This window comes from Perognathus longimembris, chromosome 8 (genome assembly GCF_023159225.1).
Source record: "Perognathus longimembris pacificus isolate PPM17 chromosome 8, ASM2315922v1, whole genome shotgun sequence".
Lineage (NCBI taxonomy): Eukaryota > Metazoa > Chordata > Mammalia > Rodentia > Heteromyidae > Perognathus > Perognathus longimembris.
Genome location: NC_063168.1, coordinates 39,500,891 through 39,525,425, shown reverse-complemented (window position 1 = coordinate 39,525,425; position 24,535 = coordinate 39,500,891). Strand labels below are relative to the sequence as shown.

At 39.1% G+C, this 24,535-nt stretch overlaps 1 protein-coding gene across 3 annotated transcripts in view; it reads right to left on the bottom strand.

Moving 5' to 3' along the window:
* Rtn4 (reticulon 4) overlaps positions 1–23,562 on the bottom strand; it is a 59,971-nt gene extending 36,409 nt beyond the window's left edge. The window contains exons 1-3 of one of the 3 annotated variants that reach the window (XM_048352927.1): positions 22,726–23,562; positions 7,035–7,091; positions 3,788–6,157 (exon numbers count right to left, since the gene is read on the bottom strand). In XM_048352927.1, coding sequence (XP_048208884.1) covers positions 3,788–6,157; positions 7,035–7,091; positions 22,726–23,293 — 2,995 coding nt within the window. In that variant the 5' untranslated portion in view covers positions 23,294–23,562. The remainder of the gene's footprint in view (positions 1–3,787; positions 6,158–7,034; positions 7,092–22,725) is intronic. The other 2 variants (XM_048352925.1, XM_048352924.1) reach the window with 2 other exon arrangements.
* Between the last annotated feature and the right edge of the window lie 973 nt (positions 23,563–24,535).

Sequence of the window (24,535 nt, the reverse complement as noted above, 5' to 3'; positions counted from 1 at the left end):
CACTAAGTTGAGCAAAATCTAAGAATCATCTGACTAATGAAATACTGAGGTTCTGAGAGCCTCACCAGTTGGGGGTAGCAGTGCTGGGGGAGAGTGGGAGACTTCTCAAGCATTTCACCACTGCTCCTGTCCTGGGTCTTCCCCCCACACTATCGTCACCATGCTGCTCAGATGTTTTTGTTCTTTTCTCCTACCATTTTTTACTGTGCTCCTTGAAATCCTCATTCTACTATAAATTAGCTCTCCTAATCTTCAACTTCTTTGCTAAGTATTTCAGTCATCACCTCAACTTATTAAAACTTGGGCTCTTCCCTGTGGTGCTTCCTAAGTGGATTTGGCCTATTCTCCTACGCTAAGCACATCATTTGACGATGGAAATATCAGTACCCTAATGCTCCAGATTACTATACTTCACAAACCTTGGCTAATCAGCTATAGAATTATCTATTCTTCCTTATGCTTATTTACTATTCTGTTGATTACCTCCCTCCCTCCCTTTATCAAAGATTCATGTCCTTATTTCTTCTCCATCTCAAGACCTGTCATCATCCTAGATGATTTCAATGCCATCTGAAATGCAATTTAATTGTGTGACATCATAATTTACTCGTCCTTCACCTTCAACAAGCAACCTTTACCCAACTCCTTCCCTCAAGGCCAAACCTTAACCACTTATACTCAACCTGAGCTCTACTGTTCTATTCAGTATTCAAGACACCTATCCACATGCACTCATCATCCATCCTATTTGGAACATAACATTCTGGTAGTTACAATTTAATTCTACTGCTTGGGGTTCTTAGATCTAGAGTTCACAGAATGTATCCTACTCCCATGCACTCCCTCAACTTACATGCCATACATACTCCATTTCAAATTACTCTCTTCCTATTACCCTCAGCTCTCTTAACTTACTGTTCTGCCACTATCCCTACACTTCTATGATCCCAGCTACACAAATGACAGTTTGGGAGGATCTGTTTGAATCAAGCTAGGGCAAAAAGTTGGGAAGAGCTCATATTTTTTTCCTCCCCTGGTTTTACAAAGTTCCATGCTTGCTAGATAGGTGCCTGTGCTTGAGGAACACTTCCATCCTGTTTCTCTGACCATTTTTGAGATAGGGTCTTGCTTTCTGCCTAGGCTGGCCCAGAAAGCAATTCTTTCATGCTTTCCACAATTGCTGGGATGACAGATACTAGTTGAGACAGGGGTCTTACAAACTTTTTGCCTGGGCCTGCCTGATCTTTCTGATCTCTGCATCCTGAGTAGCTAAGATTATATACAAGAGCTACTGATGCCCAGCAAATAGGATTATAGGAGTCTTAAACTGGTTACAGTGGTGCACATCTATTATTCTAGCTACACAGGAGGGTGTATGGCATAATTAAAGAAGTTACTGGAGTCAGCTCAGTAGTAAGGTTCTTGCTAAACCATGTGCAAGGTCCTGGGTTTGAACCCCAAAGCACCTTCTTCTGCTAAACATTTTGCTTCATGGTACTAGAGTTTAAATTTGGGGGATTACACTTACTAAGCAAGTACTATATCACTTGAGCCCTGGCCTCTAGGCTTATAATTTCCTTTAGTTATTATTATTCTGTTTTTAATGGTATTGGGGGGGGGGGTTGAACTCAGGGCCTTACCTTGTTAGGCAGGCCCTCTACAGCTGAGCCACACCTCCAGCCCTTTCTTTACAATGGTTATTTCTGAGATCTCACTTCTTGCCTGAACCATAATCTGCCTATTTGGGCTTCTTGGACACATCACCACACCCAACTTCTTCTGCTGAGGTGAAATCTTGCAGACTTTTCTGTCTAAGCTAGCTTGGAACAGAGTGCCTCCCCATCTCAGCCTCCCACATAGCTAGGATGTCAGGCAGGTGTCATCACAGTCACCCATCTGAGGAGAGGAGGTCTCATGAACTTCGCTTCCTGGGTTGGCTCAACCTGTGATCCTTCTGATATCCACTACCCAAGTAACTAACATCTGACACCTGAATTAATTTTCAGCCTCATGTTTTTGTGTAAGATGGCCTATGGCTTTCTGCATAGCTGGGATCACAGGCATGCACCACCATGCCCAACTTACTGAGATGGGATCTCAATCAATAACTCTTTGCCTAGCACTTAACCTCAAACCATAATCCTCCCAATTTTCACCTTGAGAATAACTTGGATGGGTGAACCATGACATCAGATCAAAACTTTTTATTTAGAAAAAGCTTAATCTAAATAGACCAGCATCATTCTTCACTGAACTCTCAAAACAATGCCTTTATTTCCCCTAATCAAATATTTCATACCTATTCAACCTACATATGCTCTGATTTACAGTCTCGGCAAATTACCTAGTGTAGTGCTTTAAAGGATGAATATTAACCACCAAATGGTTCTCCAATGTCTAGCAAGATCAATAGCCATAACTTTCCATAACATTCACTACAAAGTAGTAACCTCTTCTTCTCTAAATCTAATACCTTCCCTTAAATTCTGGAGCTCATCCCAATCCCTTTGGAGTACAGATTCCAACTTTATTAGCCTCCATAATCCGAATTGTCCAAAAAAACACTCTCCACCCCGTATTCTCTTCATATTTTTCCCCTATGTTCTTAAACTTAAGAGTTGTCAGCATTTTGTATCCATTTGCTCACTCTTATTTATTCCTTGCCCCTAGCCTTGTCCACTACACAATTTGCTATCATAACATCTTCCCTCTTTTTTTTTTAAACTAATTTCCTAACTGATGTGTGTGGTAATTGATCATTTCTTTTTCAACTTTAAATCTTTTTCTTTTGGTTTTCCCTAGCTGGTATCTGTTACTTTAATTTCTCTCTCCAAGTTGATGGCAAATTTACACATAGAACTAAGGTCTCTCTCTCTCAAGAGTACCATATGCATAATACCCATAATTTCTTAGACCTCTTAGTGATACCTCAAAAATAACATTTAATATCAATTTATCTTCCCTTCTTAAACCCACCTCATTTTCTCATGTTCCCTACCTCAGTTTGTTACACCAAATTCCTGGAGTCATCTTTGGCTTTTCCCCTTACTGTATATATCATCAGAGAGGCAATCTCAATTCTCAACTCATTATCTGAATGCCCCGAAACTCCTCTTCTTTGTAATACAACAATTTCTATATAATCTGGTGGTAACTACTGCTATTCATCTCCAATACCTAAGTATATTTAGTAAGTACAACATAACTGCTATCTATTTTAGTAGAAAACATAGCAAAATTGGAAAACTAAATCTTAAAATGTGTGCAAATCACTTTATGCAAATAAGATAAGCAGAAAATGTAGAGTTAGAAGAAATATAATCAAAATGTCTTAGGATAATAGTATATATAATTTGCTAAAAAATGCCTGTATTCTGTATGCCTAACCTTATACCTCACAGGAAAACTAATGTACTATACTGAAATACATGCTACAGAATTGTTCATCCTTTACAAATCAGATATACAAATAAGCACAAAAATAAGCACATCATTATTTTGTTTCTGTATCTATTTTTGTTCATGTTATTTGGGGAAAATACTGAAGGGAAAAAAACAATTATGATAAAAAAAAATTCTGGTTCCATTATGCAATATGAAAGAAACCAAAGAGTAACTGGAAAAGTTAAGAGCAAAGGTAAGTGGTGAGTTCAAGGAATAGGAAAAAAATAAAACTGAGTGTGGCATATTAGATACTATAAATACAACATAGGACACAGAATGTAGTGGGTATGCCATGGGAAGTCAAAAAGTGGCATGGAAGCATGAAACGGTATGGATTGATTACCTGAAGTTTTACTCAGCTCTGATGAAAATATAGAAGATGGTGATCTGTTCTCTTTTTCTGTGTCAGGAGGAAGTTTTTTCTCAGCTTCTTCTGCAAGGACTTTGGATTTAACTGTACTGCCTATCTCTGTTTGAGTTGCCAAAGCAGAAACATCTGGAGGCAGGAGGGGTTCTTTTGATGGATCAGACCTATCTTTGGAGAATTCATCTGAGACACGGGCTTTAGCTTCATCTTTCGGGTGTACATTCTTGCAAGAAAGGTCACGGGGCAATTCTGTACAGGGCACTGACCCAGCTCTATCCTGGACACTGGCAATTTCACTTTTGTGGGATACTTCTAGGTCAGTGTATTCTCTGACTACTTTAGGAGAGGAATCCATTTTGGAACTAACAAATGTAGGGAATTCATCTATAATTTCAATTGGAGAGGAATCTGAAAATGTTTCACTTTCTCTTAATTTTTCTTCCTGAGAAGTAAGTAAGTCATCACTGGAATAAACTGCAGTATTGAGCTCTCCTATTTGTAAAGGAATTTTCCTCTTTTTGTTTAATGTGGAAACTTCATCAGGAGATAGATCATCTTTTGTGGGATGGAAATTTGGCTGGAAAGACTCCAAATACGGCTTTCCCCCCTCAGATAGTGAAGCACTAAGGTTTTCCTTTTGTCGACTTTCTATTACTGATTCAGATGAGGCTTCAGTGAAGCTTTCTTTCATGAGCATCACTGCTTCCTCAACTTTCTGAGGAACTTCGGGAATTGAATCATCACTAAATAAGTCAACTGGTTCAGAATCAGGTGATGAATCCTCCAGTAGCTCAGAATGCTCGGGCACTGGCTTTTCCACGTTTGCCATTTCTGAATAAGTAGGAAAGGCTGGACTTGGTTCCGTGGAAAGCTTTGTTTCTTTAATTAAATCACATGCAATAGATATGTAAGGAGCATCTGCCTCCTGAACAGCTGCATTAACTTCAGGCTGTTTAATTTCTTCCACTTTTTTCAGTGGGACATGTATGGCTTCTTCATATGGTGGAGGATTTTCAGGCTCAAGCTTGGTACTGTCATAATTAACAGAGGGCAGAGCTTCTAATGGTGATGAGCTGCACTGCACCACAGAAGCACCAGCACTAGGAAGCAGAGAACTTAATGGTGCTTCCATAACAATGTCAGGCAAAACCGGTGAAGGAGTTGCTTCAGAGTCTTCAAATGATGGGCAAAGCTGTGCTGCAGGGTAGAGTGACTCCTGCCCCGTTTCAGATGTTTGCACCAAGTCCATTTTTGTTTCATACACCATCTTTGTTCCTGTGGCCTCATTTAATTCACTTTCACAGGCTTCCTGTACTAGATCTGGGGTTAGACCTTCAGGCATGTTTGCCACTACTGCCTCATTCATCTTTGACAAATGGTCTGTTGTAACATAATCTGTCTCATAATCCTGCATGGCTACGAGAAAAGGGTTTGCTGTTTTGATGCTAGCTGTCTTCTCTGTTACAGTTAGAGCCTTCTTTTCTTCTATTTTTTTTTCATCAGTCTTATTTTCTGAAGTACGATCTTCTAACAGAGGGAAAGTGTTTGGTGCAATGCTCTCAGTAGTGGGGTTAAAGGGAGCACATGTAATATATCCTTGTGAGCCACCTTTCACACCTTCTGGTGTACTTGGAAAAGAAGCGTCATCATTACTGCTTTCACTATCTTTTTCAGGACTTGCTTCCTCAAGGCTATCTGCCAAACCTTTCTCATCCTCTCTACTTTCCAACTTGCTTTCTACATTAACTCTAGCAGCCAAAACATCACTGTCTCCCTTAAAAGTATCTTTCATTTCTGAAACTCGCTCAAATGGTTTGAAGTCTGCATATTCCTCCCGTATAGGTGATTCTACTGCAACTCCCATTTCATTAAAACTGTCCTTTGTTCTTTCTGAATATGAAACTTTATCTTCTTTAGTTATAGGTGCTTCTTGTTGGTCATGAAGGATAATGCTACTAGCCAAATCTTCTCCATCTTTTCTCTTGACAATTATTTCTTCCCTAGGGTTTTCTAGTAGTATGGCAGACTCTGCTTTTGGAGCACTGCTGAATGGTGATCCCATTTCTGAGTATTCTAATTCTGAAAACTGAGCTAAATCTCTATCTACAAATGGGTTTTTTGCCTTGTCAAACTCTTTAGAAGCTTCATTTAAAGTTTCTCGAGGTGTTCCTTCTATGGGTGATACTGCTGGTAAGTTACCAAAGTATTCACGTTCTTTAAAAGAATCAGCTGAGAAAGGAGATAGAGAAGGAAGAGAAGCAGCAGTTTCAAGCAGGACAGATGGGAAATCTTCTTGACCAGCCGAAACAGTGTTACCTGGCTGCTCCTTCAAGTCCATAATTTTTTCTGTGGCCATGGACAGAAAGGAAAGTTAGAGAATGCCAGTGTTCTCAGAGTTAATGCAAGTTTTATGACAGACTCATAAAATGGTGTTAGTAAGGGCTGACTGTTAACTAAAATGAGGTATTAATAGCATTTAGTTAGTAAGGACACGTAGACTTGGATCTTACTGAAAATATTGAACTATTGTTTAAAAACATGTGCATGTCTACTGCACAGCATAGGGACTAAAGTTAATAATGTATCATGTATCTCAATATCGCCAGGAAGGACTTTAAAGACTGTCAGAAATAAGAATATCTGAGGTTTGGATATGCTAATTAATTAGTCTGATTTGATCATTCCAAATGTACTAGAACATAATATGTCCTACATGTACTGAAACATAGCATTATATGCTATAAGTAAAATATTTGTCAATTTTTTTAAGGACTAAAAAAAGCTCATGGCTTCCGAGGCAATTACATGCTACACGAGGACATAAATTTGAGAAAAATCAAGGTTATTCATGAATAAGAGCTACTTTTAAACAGTTTTAGAAGAGAATATTTGAGAAGACAGTTGAATAATACAGTAAAATGATCATATTAATTTACATTTAAAAAACCTTTGGCATAAGAAGATAAACTAAGAAAGTAAACTGTCAATGTATAAACATATTGTCAGTGTGTGAATGTAAATCAAGAGTCCATGATCTCTCACATATTATTAGTCAAACTCTGCTAATTTCTCACAGAAATGTAAATTTCAACTTTTGCAGTAGAAAAACACTCTTGGAATGATGTTAATTTTCAGTATATCCAAACTACTCTGTATAGAGTTAACATAACTAGAATAAAAAGTTAGAATACACAGAAGATAAAGGCTGGCAGAAAGAACTTGCCTGCAGAGGAGTGTATCACAGGCTCAGATGCAGCAGGAAGAGCAAAAAGGGTCTCATCTGAAAAACAAATCAGCAGAAATAAAGACAGGTTGGAGGAGGACTAAAGAGAAGAGGAGCAAGCAAGGATCTAGTTTCTAATGAGTTAACCAAAAACTTTTATCTACAGAGAAAAAGCCAAGGGCGAAAGGTAGAAATAAAAGTACCATTAAATTCAATTAAACATCATATATTAAAGTTAACTAAATGCTAGTCATAAAACCTATCATTTTTCAAGAGATAATCTAACATGTTTATATAGTTAAACTTCATAAGCCAAAGCAGCTTTAGGACTGTGCTCTCAACATACTGCATCCAAGGCTTTTTACTCACATATTGATGTGAAGATAAATTGTTTTGTCCTATTTAAGCCAAGATTTAGATGAATGAGTAAAACTAGTAATTTCTTTGGTTTACTCTTTTGTTATGCACATGATTTTGAAGTACTATCTCAGAGTTTTCCATTTTCTTTACATTCTAGATTGCCTATCTTGAAAGAAAAATATGAAATCCTCACACTTATGCTGACTATGGCTTTAAAGAATATGGATACTTATCTGTCTTGTCTAAAATGTACATTGGGTTAAGGACTACTTGTTATTCTTTGTGCTGTAGGAAGACAGTTCTTTATAAAATAGTGAATCACTTTACAAAATAGCAAATCACTTTAGGAGGCAAACACTAGATTTTTTTTTTTTTTTTTTTTTTTTGCCAGTCCTGGGCCTTGCACTCAGGGCCTGAGCACTGTCCCTGGCTTCTTGTATAGGAGGCAAGCACTCTTGCCACTAGGCCATATTCCCAGCTTTAGCAAATTACTTTACAAAACAAGGAGTCACTAATTCAGAGACCAGTTTCCTTAGAAAGTGAAGTACAAAATTCTATTATCTTTATAATCATAGGAAAAGGTAAACTTCATTAAAATTAAGCCAAAATTTTAAAGTATTTAAGATGTACCTTCATTTCTCTGCAGTACAGAAGTCTCACCTATAGAAAAACTTATTCCTAGCATTGTGCCAAGTTTCTAAGTCAGTATTTTAAATATTCATTAAATTTAAAATAGAATACAAACTCTTCACTGTATGAAGTAGAATTTGATCCAGAATCAGTCACAAAATAAGTATTTAATTTTTAAAAGTTCTTAGAAAAAAATCCAGAAAAGGTCACTACTGTTTGGGTATTCAGCAATCACAGGTTCAAATTCCTTTCTCTCATGTGCAAATTGTAAATTATTACTTAGCCCTTTAAGGGCTCATTTCATTTGTAAAATAAGTATATAGTACTTATCTCAAAATATGAGGGCTGAAAAAAAGAAAAACAAGACCAAAAAGCACCATGCTCTGAGTCACAGAATTAGGTCAGGTGGCCAGGATTCAAGCCAATATAACTCTCCAAGTCCTGTGCATGGTCTTTGCATTTATGCTTATAAATACAAGCCTATCAGCTCCCTCAAACTTATCTTCCAGAAACAAGATAAACTGACATCAGCCAATATTTCATAATTATCCAAAACAGTGAACTGATTAATCATTTCTATTAAAACAATGTAATAACAGAGACATCAATGGAGGCCAGACACAGGCCAGGTCCATTTATTTCAGCACCTTTAAAACTCCCAAACCACCTTAAAGTTGATACTGTTGGTGCCTTCAGTTCACAGATGAGGAATCAAAGGCATAGCTTAAGAAAGCCAAGTAACTTCTCCTGTCTCAAAGCTTTAAGTAATGGACCTAAGATCTGAATTCAGAGTTCATAAACACATGTCCTTTTTTTTAAATTTATTTTTATTGTTATTATAAAGGTGATGTACAGAGGGGTTACAGCCACAAAAGTCAAGTAAAGATTACATTTCTATTTTGGCCAGGGTCACCCCTTCTCCTCACTCTCCCAGATTTTCCCTTCTGTCTCCACCCACAATTTATATAGCTCATTCACAAAATAGTGTCTAGTAAGTGCCACTGCTGCATTTGTTCATTCTTTGCATGTCCTTTTCTTTAACCACTATGAAATACTTCATTTTGTGGACTATGTAACTTTAGTAGTTTTACATGGCTAAAAAGTAAAATTAAGGATGTTAAATAAGAGAGGACAGAGGAAGAGGGGAAAGGTGAGGAGAAAGGGGACAGGAGAGAGGAAAGGGAGGGAAGGGGGGAGAGAGAGAGAGAGAGAGAGAGGATTGATTGTATGTGTAGGGTGGGGGTGAAAGACTGATTTGAGGGCTGGGCTGCCTGAGCTTTTTTTAAAGTTCACGACAATCTATCTCAACCAATGGCTAAGGGCAGTGGCACACACGTGTCATCCCAAGCTAAGCGAAAAGCACAAGGTCTGGGCACAATGGCATGTACATCTGTCATTCTTACATCAAAGGGAAGCACAATATGAAGATCACAATCTAGGCCATCCCACATAAAGCAAGGAAATTACATGCAAAAAGAGACTGGCAGAGTGGTTCAAGTGGTATAGTGCCTGCTTAGTAAGTGCAAGGTGCTCAAACCCCAATAGTAATAGTATAAAATTTATTTTTTAAAGCAAAAGATATTCTAAGCCAAATTTCAGCAAATTACGGCTAATGAAACAAAGTTATATTTCAACTCAGCAATTCCCACTCATACATGTATGTCTACAGCTACTTGGGCACAATAAGGAAATAAATGAGTTAAGTTAGAGACTGTATGGTTCACAAGCCTAAAATATCTTCTGTTAAGAAATATTTAAGAAAAGTTCTGCCGACTCTTGCTCTCAACCTACTCTAACTTTAAGATCAAATCTTGAAAACGACCAGGATGATTTGCCAGCAAATTGGGTTCCAAGACAAAATTAACACTACCATATTCACACAAGTCAAACATAAAAAATAACTAGATATATAAAGAAGTATAAAAATATGACTATAAATATGAAAACTATCCAGTGATAGTTGGACAATGAGTGTTGGATTAATAAACATTAAGCAAATTAAAAGTCATTAAAATATTACTAAGTATGTATAGAGAAAAGATGAATATGAGTGAGTAATCTTGGTAGAAAACTATAGGCTAAAAAAAAACCAAGTAAAAACATTGCAAGTAAAATTACATAGAAAAAGTAAACTTGCTGATAAATGAAGTTTAAGAAATTACTCAAAGAGAAACCACATGAAGGAAAAAAAAAAAGATGAGCACAGACCCAATGACTTCAAAGACAAGCAGCTAAAATAATTGCACTGACTCTCTTAAAGAAAACAAGTAACTAAAGAAAAAAGTTGAAGATAAAATATCTAAGATTCAACAAAAGTTGGTATTGAGAAAATAACCCAGATCCAGGGGGCTGGGAATATGGCCTAGTAGCAAGAGTGCTTGCCTCCCATACATGAAGCCCTAGGTTCGATTCCCCAGCACCACGTATACAGAAAACGGCCAGAAGTGGCGCTGTGGCTCAAGTGGCAGAGTGCTAGCCTTGAGCAAAAAAAAAAGAAGCCAGGGACAGTGCTCAGGCCCTGAGTCCAAGGCCCAGGACCGGCCAAAAAAAAAAAAAAAAAACAGATCCAAAAAGTGAGTGAACTCTAGGCAGAATAAACATAGCATCAGAAAGAGGCACACTGTTAAAAAACAAAATAACTTAAAAACCAAAGGAAGAGAACAAAAAAAAAAAATTAAGAATGACATAAGCACTTACTGAAAAAAAAAAATTAAAAAACCTGAAGGTAATGCAGTAACCCCTCTGTACTTCACTTTGACAATAAAGGGAAAAAAATAAAATAAAGGTAATGCAAGATTTTTAAAAAATCAACAATCTAGAATTGTATTCAGTAGATTGTCACTGATTTGCAAAGTCACCTACTTATTAAATTTCTAGCTCCAAAGTCAATGCATGTACATAACCCCAAAATCAGAATGCATACTATTTTCCGGAACATGCACACCTGCAGAGCGGGCAAATGTTTGTGAGTCACCCTAAGTGCACATACCTCGCTGAGGTAGGACAAGGCAAGCACTTTATGCCCTCCATTTCAGTTTTCATGCTATACATAATGTCCCTTTCCTTTCCCTATTTCTTGCCATCTTTCTAATTCGGGGGCTTTTTGTTAGTAATCACACTGGTTAAAATGGCCTCTTAACCATAGTGCTAACCAGCTATCTAATATTCTTAACTTCAACAAAACCTGTGAATTGCAGAGAAAGAATTAAGTCATAAAAGCTTCTTTCAGGTACGAATTGTAGTGCTCCTGGCTGTGAGTTCAATGTTAATGGATCAACAATACAGATTAAATAAAGCATCATTAAGTAGAAACACACATAAAACAAATTTATGTGATGATTGGCTAATGAAAATATGACCAAAGGCTCACTGGAACCCACTTCTGTATTTCCCACAGTAGCAATGATTTATTATTGCTAATTCAGTGCTTCATAGACAGTGTAACAGCAGCAAATTAAAAGAATTCATTGTATTCATCAGAAATTTAAAGATTAAGCCTGTCACAGTTCACACCTATAACCCTAGCTAATCAGAAGGTGGAAAAATGAAGATCAAGGTTTCAGGGCAGCCTAAACAAAATTTCTGAGACTCCCCCACCCACTACCATCTCAACCAATAAAAACCTTGGTGCAGTGGGGTACAACTGTCATCCCAGCTACATGGGAAACATGAATAGAATGATAATGGTCTGGACCATGGTCTAGACATAAATGTTAGATCCTGTTTGAAAAATAACAAAAGCAAAATGGGATGGAGTTCAAACAATAGCGCACCAGTTGCCTAGCAAAATGAAACACTAAGTTCAAACCCCAGTGCTGTGCCTTCAATAAAAAATTAAAAATATTTTTTCAGATAGCAGATGAAAATTTTATCACAAAGAGGGCCTTGCACTGTAAGAAATATTAAAAATGAAGTTCTTCCAACAGAAGGAAAATGACAACTGATAGGAATTTGGCTCTTCATGAAGCAAAAAAGTGGCAACTACATAGGTAGATATACAAAAGAACTTATTCTCATTTATCAAATGACAAAATTTATTGTGATGCACAAATAATTATAATACACAATAATACAATACATATATAAGCAAAATGTATGACAAAGTACAAAAGGTTAAAGGAGTATATTAAAGTGTAATGTGATGAAAAGAATGATAGAAGGGATGACATTGATCAAGATGCACTGTACTCACAAAATGACATGTTGAATTGAAACCCCTCTGTACAGTTATAATATAAATATAATGTGAAATAAAGTGGTACAGTATTAATTAAAGAATTCTTAAAATTAAGAGTAGCTAGGTGCTGGCAGCTGGTGCCTGTAATCCTAGCCACTCAGGAAGCTGAGGTCTGAGGATGGCAATTTGAAGCCAGCTGGGGGGCAGAACTCTCCAATTAACTCTCTCCAATTAATTACCATCAGCCAGAAATGAAGCAATGGCTCAAAGTGGTAGAGCATTAACCTTCAGCACAGAAGCTTAAGGATAGCAGCCGAGCTCTGAGTTCAAGCCCAGGACTAGAACAATAAATAAATGCATAAATACATAAATAAAGTTGATCTATACACTGTCTTCCTCAATGGAGACTAAGTCTGAATATTGAAAAATACTCCACCAATCCAAAATAAAGCAAAAAAAAAAAAAAGAAACAATGAAAGAGAAGAAAGGAGATGGGCCAAAGGAAAATGAAAATTTAAACATATTTTATATTAATAAATACATTAAATGTAAGTAGCTCCAATGAAAAGACAAGTTTTCACATGGGATGAAAATTTTACTATATGCTATGCCTGAAAGACACTTGCTTGAAACAGAGATGCTAAAAGCAAAAAAGAATATAAAAGATTATATCATCTAAGAATTTACCACAGAAATGTAGATCTAACCTATTAATGTCAAGCTAAATAGACTTAAAAACAAGAAATATGAAGCTGGGTACCTGTAGTTCATGCCTGTCAGTCACCCTAGCTGCTCAGGAAGCAGAGACATGAGTATAACAGTCCTAAGTCAGGCAGGGTAGGAAAGCCCAGGAAACTCTTACTTCCAATAAACTACCAAAAGAAAGCTGGAAGTGCAGCTGTGGCTCAAGTGGTAGAAAATTAACCTTGAGCAAAAGAAACCCAGAACAGCACTCGAACCCTGAGTTCAAGCCCCAGGACTGGCAAGGGGAGAAAAAAGAAAAGGAATATTGCCAGAGATAGACACTTAATGATGATAAGGAGTCAACAAACACATTCAGTAGAATTAACAAGAGGGAAATATATAAATGAAATACACATAGCAAAAACGAACAGGAGACAGACACAATTTTTAACAATTCTGTTACTAGGAATGGACATACAATCAATGAGAATATGTAGCTTGCTTTGCTCACAGATTTGTCCTATATGGCTATGATCCACTGCAATAGAAATAGAAAAAATTGGGCTGGGAATATGGCCTAGTGGCAAGAGCGCTTGCCTCCTACACATTGAAGCTCTGGGTTCGATTCCCCAGCACCACATATATGGAAAACGGCCAGAAGGTGCGCTGAGGCTCAGGTGGCAGAGTGCTAGCCTTGAGCGGGAAGAAGCCAGGGACAGTGCTCAGGCCCTGAGTCCAAGGCCCAGGACTGACCAAAAAAAAAAAAAAGGAAAAGATTTTAAAAAAATGGAAAAAATTAAGTCAAAAGAAATTTCAAAAGCAAAATTTCAAAATTTTATGTACGTAATACAGTTCAGTTGATGCATGAAAGTTCTTTCAGTCCCATGTTTATAGTCAGCTGTTTAAATTACTGTATGCTCTATTTTCCTGCCCTTAATTTTGTGAAAATATGCCTTCTAAGCAAGGTAAAAGTTAATGTGTTTAACTGATAAAGTAAACATTTTGATTCATTAAAAGGGCTTAGCAGTAGAGTGCTTGCCTAGCATGAATGAAGCCCTAGGTTCAATTCCTCAGTGCTACATAAACAGAAAAAGCCAGAAGTGGCACTGTGACTCAAGTGATAAAGTGCTAGCCTTGAGCAAAAGAAGCTCAGGGATAGTGCCAGGCCTTGAGTTCAAGCCCCAGGACTGTCAAAAACAAAAAAGATGGTATGACTTTAGCTGAAGGTAAGCAGCATTGTAGGAAAAATGCAACAAGCATCCACAGTATAGCACTGAACTCTATATACCCTGAGCATTAGCTGTTTCTCCTCAGTGGTGGTCTCCTTGGAATCATACATCCATAGATAACAAGGATCTACTAGTGAACATGATTCAAATCACACTACTGTTAACGATGCCTGACTTATAGAACAGATTCCTCTAGTCCACATCAAAAATTCACCACAATAAACCATCTTAGGCTATAAAACAAATCACAATAAATTTAAAGTGATTTTAAATCGTGTAGTTAGGTTATTTAATACCCTATCCCCATGAATTCAGCTGAAATCAGTAACAAAAAAGATCTGGAAACTCCTCATGTTTGGAAATTAAACTAATTCTAAATGATACACAGGGAAATAAAAGACTATTCTGAGTCAAATGATAGTGAAAATGTATGGGAGGCAACTAGAAGAATAAGGCATAAGCAGCTCTAAATACTATTAGAAAAATATTAAGATCAAAGTTTCAAATTCCCATTTTAAGAAACTAGAAAAAGAGCAAGTAAAACCCAAACAAGTAGGAGAAAATAAGCAGCAAAGATAAGAACAAGACTCCATTATATAGAAAAACGACAATAGAGAGCTGGGAATATGGCCTAGTGGCAAGAGTGCTTGCCTCGTATACATGAAGGCCTAGGTTCGATTCCCCAGCACCATATATACAGAAAACGGCCATAAGTGGCGTTGTGGCTCAAGTGGCAGAGTGCTAGCCTTGAGTAAAAAGAAGCCAGGGACAGTGCTCAGGCCCTGAGTCCAAAGGCCCAGGACTGCCCCCCCCCCCAAAAAAAGAAAAATGACAATAGAGAAAACAACAACAACACTAAAAGCTGGGTCCTTAAAAGGATCCATAGAAATAAAAAATTACCTAGAATAATCCAGAAAAAAGGAGAAATTAAGTACTAGAAATAAAAAACAGGACTCTCACAGTTCTAAATACTTAAGAGAATATTATGGAAATTTTCTGGCAATAAATTATACAATTTAGATAAGTGAACAAATTACTTAATGTCCACTTACTAAGAGGAAATGTAGAAAATCCAAAACACTCATTAAAATGAAAGACAAGTTCTCAAAGATATCAATGAACAAAACTGACACAGAAATGGAAAACTAGAATAGTCCTGCCACTTTTAATGGTCTTGAGCAAAAAGAGGCCAGGGGACAGTGCTCAGGCCCTGAGTCCAAGCCCCAGGACTGGCAACAAAAACTAACAAATAGGCAGTTCTGGTGCGCGCGCCTCCGGACGGCCTGTACCACGGAACCAACAGCAAAGAAGATCTTTAAAGGAGTTTTAGTAGCTGAACTTTTGGGTGTTTTTGGAGCATACTTTTTGTTTAATAAGATGAACACAAACCAAGATTTCAGGCAAACAATGAGCAAGAAATTTCCTTTCATCTTGGAAGTTTATTACAAATCCCTTGAAATGTATGGAATTAGAGAGCAAGATCAAGAAAAGTGGATGAATAGCAAAAATTTAGAAATTGGCTGTTGATCACTTTACTAGAGAAGAAATGCATAGTAGCAAGCAAGACTAAATTCCCACAGTGATCATGGGCAGAGCTTGGAATATTTAAGGCAAAATGTAGACTTTAATTCAGAGATCTTATTTTTTGGACTATGGAAATGTCATGAAGATATGTCTACAATGTTATCAATTTACTTACTAAGTATTCCTTAACTCATCTATACTTCTGAATCTATAAACTTTTCAAAATGGCCAATAAAAAAAAACAACTAACAAACAGAGTCTATGATATAATCAAACATGTCAACATGATGACCCTATTATCCAAAAGAACCGCTACATGCCCTAGAGAAGACAAAGGCAGATCTTGTCTCTTCCCAGTAAGCTTTGGACAGTTAATCTCTTATCTGTTTATCTGTACTATTTATAACTCCCTTTATAATAAAATGGGTGAGCATAAATATTTCCCTGAGTTTTATAAGTCACTCTAAATTAACCAAACACAAGGAAGGGGTCATGGAAACATCAATTTATAGCCCAGCCAGTAAAAGTTCCAGAGGACCAGACTAGGGACTAGCTTCTGCATGAAGGGTCAATCTAATGGGCCTGATCCTTGTCTATGGGATCTGACACTATCTCCAGGTAGGCAGCATCAGAATGGAGTTAAAGGAAGGAACAGAACACATCCTGTGTTCTTTGTTGATGCTATACATAATCCTCCAAAACAGAGGTAAGATAATGTGAACTAAAGTTCTACTATGTTGAAGTTGCCCATTTTACCCTTAATTCTTTTAGCAAACCATTAAAATAAACACTTTCTTCCATCAATTCTAAACTTTAGTTTAACTAGAGCCCCTGAAACATATTTTATTACCAGGTTTCAGTGAGAATAACTGATATGTTGGCAGGTGAAATTATCTCAGTACTTATTCAAAAGTGATGCCTTAACAGCATTTATCTTCATAGCAGATTGGTGAATAGTACTGGCCTCTAAAATATAGCACAATGAAACACTTATCTTTTAATTATAATTTTCATATTCCTGCTATGCAAAGTAAAAACACCTAAAAGTTTTGATCAACTTGTTCAGTCCAAAAGCCAATATCAGAATTTAGTACAATTAATAAAATGTCCTTAATAATAATGCTGTTGATAAGTTCAGACTTAAAAGTTTAAAAGACAGAAAGGAATACCAATGATAGGTTTAATAACCTGTTTAGAAGAAATAATAGAATAAAAAGTTAAAGCTCTGATTTTTCTGAGCTCAAAAGCACTGGTGGCTTAAAAAATTAACACTTTAGGTCAGCTCCATGTAGGGCCATCAGAGCACTGGGATAAATAAATTTAATAATATATTAACACATAACGTAGGAAAAAACTGCCAACACACAAGGAACCCCAGGTAAAGTCCTCCTTTCACACAAGTAGATATGTAAATGTGTCACTGTTCTTATATTACAACTACTAGACATCTCTGGTTTTTTTAAGAGCAGAAAATTCTTTATAATACAGGGCATGTGTCTTTCTTTTTGTCTCTCACTGCCTCCACTCATGCTTTCTTTCCCCCATACTCAGCCCTGTCTATTAAAAAAAAATAATATCACACAATGACCATAAGTGCTGTTATAACAAACTATATAAACTTTCTATATCTGTTTGCAATTCCTGAATTGCAAGAGCCATTACGAAATAGCCATTATGAAATAATGATTTGTGAAACCTAATGGGCCAAATAAATGATCCAGAGACTTCTTTGAGAAAGAGAGAGGAAATAAATATCTAGTCTTTTGCAGCTACAACTCCGACTATGAGAGTAAAGAAAATGTTTTCTCCTTTCTCCATAACTTTTTAAAATATTTATCTTTCTTTTCTAGGCTATCTATAATCAATGAAAGAGCCAAACAATTGTAAAATGCAGTATTTCAAAACTCATTTTTAAAATCCTTTATTTCACAAAATATCGGTTTAAAGCTAGGGTACCAGTGGCTCACTCCTGTCATCCTAGCTACTCAGGAGGCTGAGATCTAAGGATCACAGTTCAAAGCCAGGCTGGACAAGAAAGGTCATGAGACTCTTATCTCCAATAAACTACCAGAAAAAAAAGAAAAAAAAAAAAGCCAGGAATGGAGCTGTGGCTCAAGTAGTAGAGTGGTAGCTTTGAGCACAAAAGCTCAGGGACAGCACCTAAACCCTGTCTGTGTTCAAGCCCCAGCACTGGCACACAATTTTTAAAAAAAATGTATATACTAATAAAAACTGTATTTGGGGGAAAATATGTAATACAATACTAAAAATATATCAATTGCCCCCAAATTAATCCATTGCATTTAAATGCAACAAGACAGGAGTTAACTACTTCAATTACTTCTACTCCAGATCATAAAGGAAATTGTAAATCTGACTAAATAAAAAAGTATGGTCAAAATACAAATAAATTAACAAGAACATAACAAAAAAAGCCTACAGTAGATGTAGAAAGAGTAATATGAAAAAAATTATTCACATGTAAGCCTACCAAAAAAATATACAAATGCAAATAGCCTGTCTGACTACCAGTTTACCAATACCCTGTGTGATATTGATAAAGACATAAGAGAAAAGGTAGTTTTAACATTTATAGGAATATAGGTTGCCACAACACTGTAGAACAATTTGACATTATCTAACACTCTTAGTGCAAATACCTTTTGAACTAGTAATTCTACTTGAAAAATACACAACAGCATGTAGTCCCAAAGAAATGCATTTAAGGATTTTCACCAAAAAGAATTATTTGTAACAGAAAATGCTAAAAACTAATAAAAATTAATAAAGTAGCTAACAAGACAGAGCCACTAAATACAATACAGTAGTTGCCCCCTTACTCGTGAGATGTATATATTACAAGACCCTCAGTGGGTACCTACGACTGGGATAATAATTAACTCCACATCTGTACTTTATTTTTCCCTATAAATATATATGTTTACTAACAAATTAAGCAAGGCAAAAAACCAATAGCAGAACAATTATAACATTATGCTGTAATAACAGCTATGGGAAGTATTGTGCCTCTCTCTCTTCCTCTCAAAATTATCTTTTCAGTACTTTCACCATTTCACTTAAACTTTTGGCATATCCAAATTGCTAGCGTCACTATTCTTGTACTTTGGGTCCATTATTAAGTAAAAAAGTAAGGACTACTGTAGTCTCACATTTTCTGTGGAGAGTATATGCCAAAAATCCCCAATGGATGCCAAAATATGGATAGTGCTGAACTCCATATACACTATTTCTTTTCCTAAACATAAATATTCATGATAAACTCTCACCTTTTCATTTAAGGGAAGCAATTTACAACTTTGCCAGCCTCCATACTCTTGCATTTGGGGGCTATTAATAAAATAAAAGTTACATGAACACAAGCACTGTGAAACCATTAGTTTCTCTGACAATCAAGGCAACTCAGTGAATAAGAGAAAGTAGCATATACAGCCTTGATACAATGTAGAAAGGGATGAGTCATAGTAATCTTAGAATTACAAAAAATATACAGCAGGAAAATCAATGCTATGGTTGGGGTGTGCCTGTAAGGGATTATGGGTTGAAGGCTTGGTTCTCAGTGTGAGGATACTAAGAAATAGTGGGGGCTTTATCAATAGCCTGGAACCTCTCAAATTCTTTTTTCTTTGTATTTACACCCACAATCTCCAAATCCTACTAATTCTTTCATAAGTCCTCTTTGTAACCTAACTATAAAATTAAGAGATTCACAACCAATTAGAGAAACTCACTTAGTTTCTTACATTCCTCTCATCTATTCCATTTTCACCAAATGAAGTAGTTCAGACCCTACTGATCTCTGATGAGTACTACAAAAGCTTTCTCAACAGTTCAGCTGGTTTTGCCTCCAACCTATTCTGAATTTTGTCACAGTATTAACTCTGCTTTCATGATGTCATGCCTCAGCTCAATAATCTTCATGTTCTGGGTATGTGACTGCCTTTCAGCAATGTTGTGACTTGAAAAACAAGACTACAAGGTAAAAACCTCAGAAACCAATAATAATAATCTTCATGACTTACTTTCCAATTTGCAAAGCAGTAATATAGAAGAGGATGAAAAACAGTCAAATAATTAGAAATAACCATAATGAAATGAAACACACTTGGTTCCATGACATAAGGTACCAAAAACAAGGACAACTTTGGATGGCCGGATGTGGATTAAAACAGAATCATAAAACTGAATTTTCTTAATTTGGTATACAATAATCTTGAGGATCCAGACCTATCACACCTTTTCAGTCTTAATGTTAGTTCAGAAAATACCCAGATATCAACTCACAATCATCTTTACTGATAAAGCTTACACTCTTCAAACCAATTTCTATCTAGACTTCCCCTTGCATATCCTCAAAGACTAAGCTAACCAACAAACTTTTCAATTGAAAGCCATATTCCTCTGAAAAAGTTATGTTAGATATTCCAGTCTCAACTTCCATCACTATGCAATTCGATGGACATGTTCTAGGCACAAACAATAAAATGTTATTAACTTACTGAAGAAAATCAGTGCTAATTAAAAATTAATGTAAGTAGCAATGTTAAATGCTGAAGCATTGGGGATCTATAAAGCATATTCCACATAGGCTCTTAGTCTGTTTCTAACCATGCTCCTTCCTCACACTGCTTGCTTTCTTTTGTCTTTTCTCCTTCCAGTCTGCAGTCCCTCTGGATCTTCAAAACTGTATTTTCATTCCAAAATGTAATTATTTATGGACTGTACTTCTGAAATAACTATTTTTAAGCCAAACTTTTTACCAGAGGTTATGGGAAGCCCCAAATTATCTTCATGTGACACCCCCCCCCACACACACACACAGGTTTTTCCGCTCTAGACTTACTAAACACAATTTCATTCTACCTCAAGGCTTCTGCCCTAAGAGTTACTTGAATATTTCTGATCTCTGTAGCTAAAAACCTCAAGTTGTCAGACCTTTATTAGCATCACCTAAATTAAAAAGGACTCCACATATTTCAATTATTATATCATCCTGCAGTGTATTTTCCTCATAACACTACTATGACAAGTCTTTTAATTTTGTGTTTTTTATGTGTAACCCCCACCCCCCAGAACACATCCACGAACCCTATTATAGTGGCTGTGTCTTGGTAAGGTAAGGTGCCTTAATCATTAATCACTCAAAGAACAAACTCTTCAGTTCATTAAGGAATCTAGATGTACCAAGGTGGCTTATCGATAATCACAATCACTATTTTGCATTTAGTAAGGGAACTGAAACTTCCATATGAGCATAATCAATATACAATTATATGGAATTCCTGAGTAGGCAATATTTTCTTTTGTCTTCTAAACTTACTGTAACAGTCAAGACTTCAAGGAAATGCTGTTACCTCCTGAATTCCCACCCTTCAAAGAACAGAATTCTTTGTTCCCGTGCAGAAATACAAGGTTACATGTTAGCATGCTTTTGTCAGTCATTACACTTCCAGTTTAAAAGATTCTTATTATGTATTTTTTTACCTTGTTTCCCTTAATTGTGTCCTTTTCATACAAAAAAGGGAGAGGAAAGTTTGTTATTCTTCATCTTCTAAGATACACAGTGTAATTAGTGTTTTGAGTAGTGCCTTGGACTATGTAGATCTTAAAAGGTTATCACGATTAGTTTCTTTTCCCCACTGTGGAAGGGTGAATTAAAGAAAAAGATGTAGTTACTTCAGACTGTTATTCTTTTTCTAGAAAACAAACCATCTCCAAATTTCTACAAGGTTTTGAAAAATTATCGTTAGGCAATTACACTTATTGATTCTTGACCTTTATAAAGGTCTTGCTGCTCATGACACCTGATCCCAACGCAATATAATACTTAGCAATAAGCATCTAAGATGCATTCTCAATCTCCTACCCAACTGATTTTTTCCCCTACAAAACAATTTCCAAAGCTAAGTAGAGCAATAAAACCGTGTTCCTAACAGCAAAAATGTAATAATAACATGAAATCAAATATTAATGTGAATGAGAAGCCTTGGAAACTATCTTGATGATCATACATACTGTCAATCCGATACGTATACTCGCAAAAAAAAAATTTTTTTACACTTCTAACCGATGTATGAAAAAGTCTGTCCCAAAATATTTCATTGAATAAACCTGCCACAAGTTCAATTAGTCAAGTCCTGGTAAGGAATCCTCACGTTTTCCCTTCTTTAAGACCATTTTGCCATTTCATGAAGGCTCAACTACGGCTCAGAACAGGCCGAGCGGCCTACATGAACAGCTGGCCCTTGCGCTCACCCAGCAGGTGAGATCCCCGCAGAACCGCGCCCGCTCAGAACACAAAGCCCAGATCCTATTTCCCTGGTCGAGCAAGCTGGGGAGATGCCACCTTATACACCCGAGTTGAGCTGGGCGATGGCAGGGCTTGGCCACAATTCTTCCCCTTCCCGATTCTCCACTAAGCACACCACTGGAGGCGCTCTGCCTGCACTGCAGTTGGGTCAATGTGGACGTTCTCCACTCGGCCAGCTCCACACCAGTTCCAAGAAGAGGGGAGGGGAAGAAGTGAACGGACACCCAGACTCGAGGCAGGGAAGGGAGGCCCAAGGTTGAATGGCAGCCACTACGACCGCCCCGCGAGCTGCATCTTTTCCTCTCGACTAGAACCTCCAAAAGCCCCTCTTCTCTTTAAGATGGGTGCGACAAGGCCTTCCCACCCTCACCTCGAAGCCAAGCCAGCCCAAAGAATCTATAACCCCAGTTCCTGGACACACACCCGCTCCTGCGGAGGGCTGGTGCCTAACTTCCCGGACTCAGGGGACCGGAGACCAGAGGGAAGAACCCGGGAGCGGCTCGGGGATGCACGTGCTCCCTGAAGCCCAGACAATGAAGAACGAGCCCAGTCTTCCGAGAGCGCCCCACCCTTCTCCCCGCCCCCCACCACTGTGGGGGAGGGAGCCGCCAACGCCCCACGCCGGCAGACAAAGCCCCCTAGGGGCGGAGAGGAGGCCCAGCCCCAGGCCTGGGGGTGGGGGGCTGCACACAAAAGAGGGCGGGGCGCGGGGCGGGCACTAGGAAGGAACGCGGCGCGGGGAGGGGGCGCGGCACTCACCCACGGAGCCCCTGCGCTTGGGCGCGGCCGGGGTGGAGGGCGGCGCGGGGGGCGCGGCGGGCGCTGGGGCGAGCGGGGTCCACGCGGGCTCAGGGCTCATGCCGGCCGGGGGCGGCGGGGGAGGCCGTGCCGGAGGCTCGTCGTCGTCCTCGGGGAGTTTGGAGGGCGGGACTGCGGCGGCGGACGGAAGGGATGGCGCGGGCACCGACGGCGGCGCGGGGCTCCGGTCCCAAGACGGCGGCCGCTCGGGGACGGCTGGGGGCGCAGCCGGCAGGGGGCCCCGGGGTGCCGGGGGCACGTAATCATTCCCGAAGTCCAGCAGGGGTGCGGCGGCGGAGGTGGCTGCGGGGACAGGGGGCACCGGGGCCGCGGACAGCCCAGTGGCGGGCTTCCTCTCCAGCACCTCCAGCTCCTCCAGGTCCTCGTCCTCCTCCTCGTCCTCCTCTTCCTCCTCGTCCTCCTCGTCCTCGGGCTCCCTTACGAACTGGTACTTGAACGCGGGCTGCGGCCGGGGCGGGCTGTCGGTGGAGGACGAGGAGACCAGAGGCGACTGGTCCAGGTCTTCCATGGCTGGCGGGTCGGAGAGGATGCTGCAGCTGCTGCCGCCGCGGGGCTGCTTCTCCTCAGATCTGCGGGCTGTTGTGGGGGTTGGGGAGGACGAAGGGGTCGGGCCGACCAAGAGAGGGACCTGCAGTGGTGACGGCTCCCGGAACAATGAGGCTGCTCCTCCTGCCTCCGCGCCCGTGATGCGCCACCCGCCCCGTCCCCAGTTGCCGCCGCCGCCGCCCAGACGTGCAAAGAAGACAGGCCAGCAGACTCTCCGCCCAGTTTGGCGTGACTCACCCTCCCTTGGCAGACAGGGAAGGGACTGGCGCGGGAGGGAAAGAGCAAATCGGCTACTTGATGGAGAAGATGAGCAGCTAGCCTATCCAGTAAAAAGGGAAGGGGATGGAAGTGGGTGGAGATTACCTTACTTCTCTCTTACTGGTTGATGAGGCCAGGTGGGCGGGTCTTGGGGATGGGAGCTCCACCCTCCCGCCTTTAGTGGATACGGGCTGGGTTGAGATGGGATGGGGTCTTAGTCTTGGCGGTGGCGGCTGAACATCTATCTACAGCTAGAGAGCTGCAAAGGAGGGCGGGCTCCCGGCTGGAGGGTGTGGGTTAGCAAGCCACCGGAAGGGCGTTATCCTGGGAACCTTGGGGTGGAAACTTTCCTCCCCGGAAAGGAAAAAAACTGTGAAATTATTAACTGGGCTGTGAAATAAGTCCTAAGGAACTTTTTTAAATGTAGAAATGAAGGATTCTAGCTCGTCAAACTTAAAATTCCCAAGCCACATTAAAAAAAACAAAAACCACAACACTTTGGGGGGACAATTTTAGGCTCACTCCCAATTTAAACTGCAGACTCTGAATGAGATAAGAGCAAAACAACAAAACAGATAGGCCAGATGATACTGGGGATCCGGGGCCAGTCATTTGGATCTGCTCTTCCAAAGAGAGTTTTGGGTTCTGCCCGCTGCAGCGCACAAACTTGGTAAGAGAATGAGTCACACACACACACACACACACACACACACACACACACACACAAAGAGGAAGAAGAGAGAGTAAAGTGGAAATAGAAAGATTGGTTCACTTCAATCACCTTGGGCTTATGAGTCAACATTTCAGATGATTCAGGCTTTCTGGGAGTCAGGATGCCCCAAGACTCACTCACTGGTTTGCTATGCAGTAATAACCTTTTTGCAAAGCTGTAGAGTTTAAAGAAAATGGTTGCAGAGCATATAAGAATTAGCAACCTGAGGTTTTA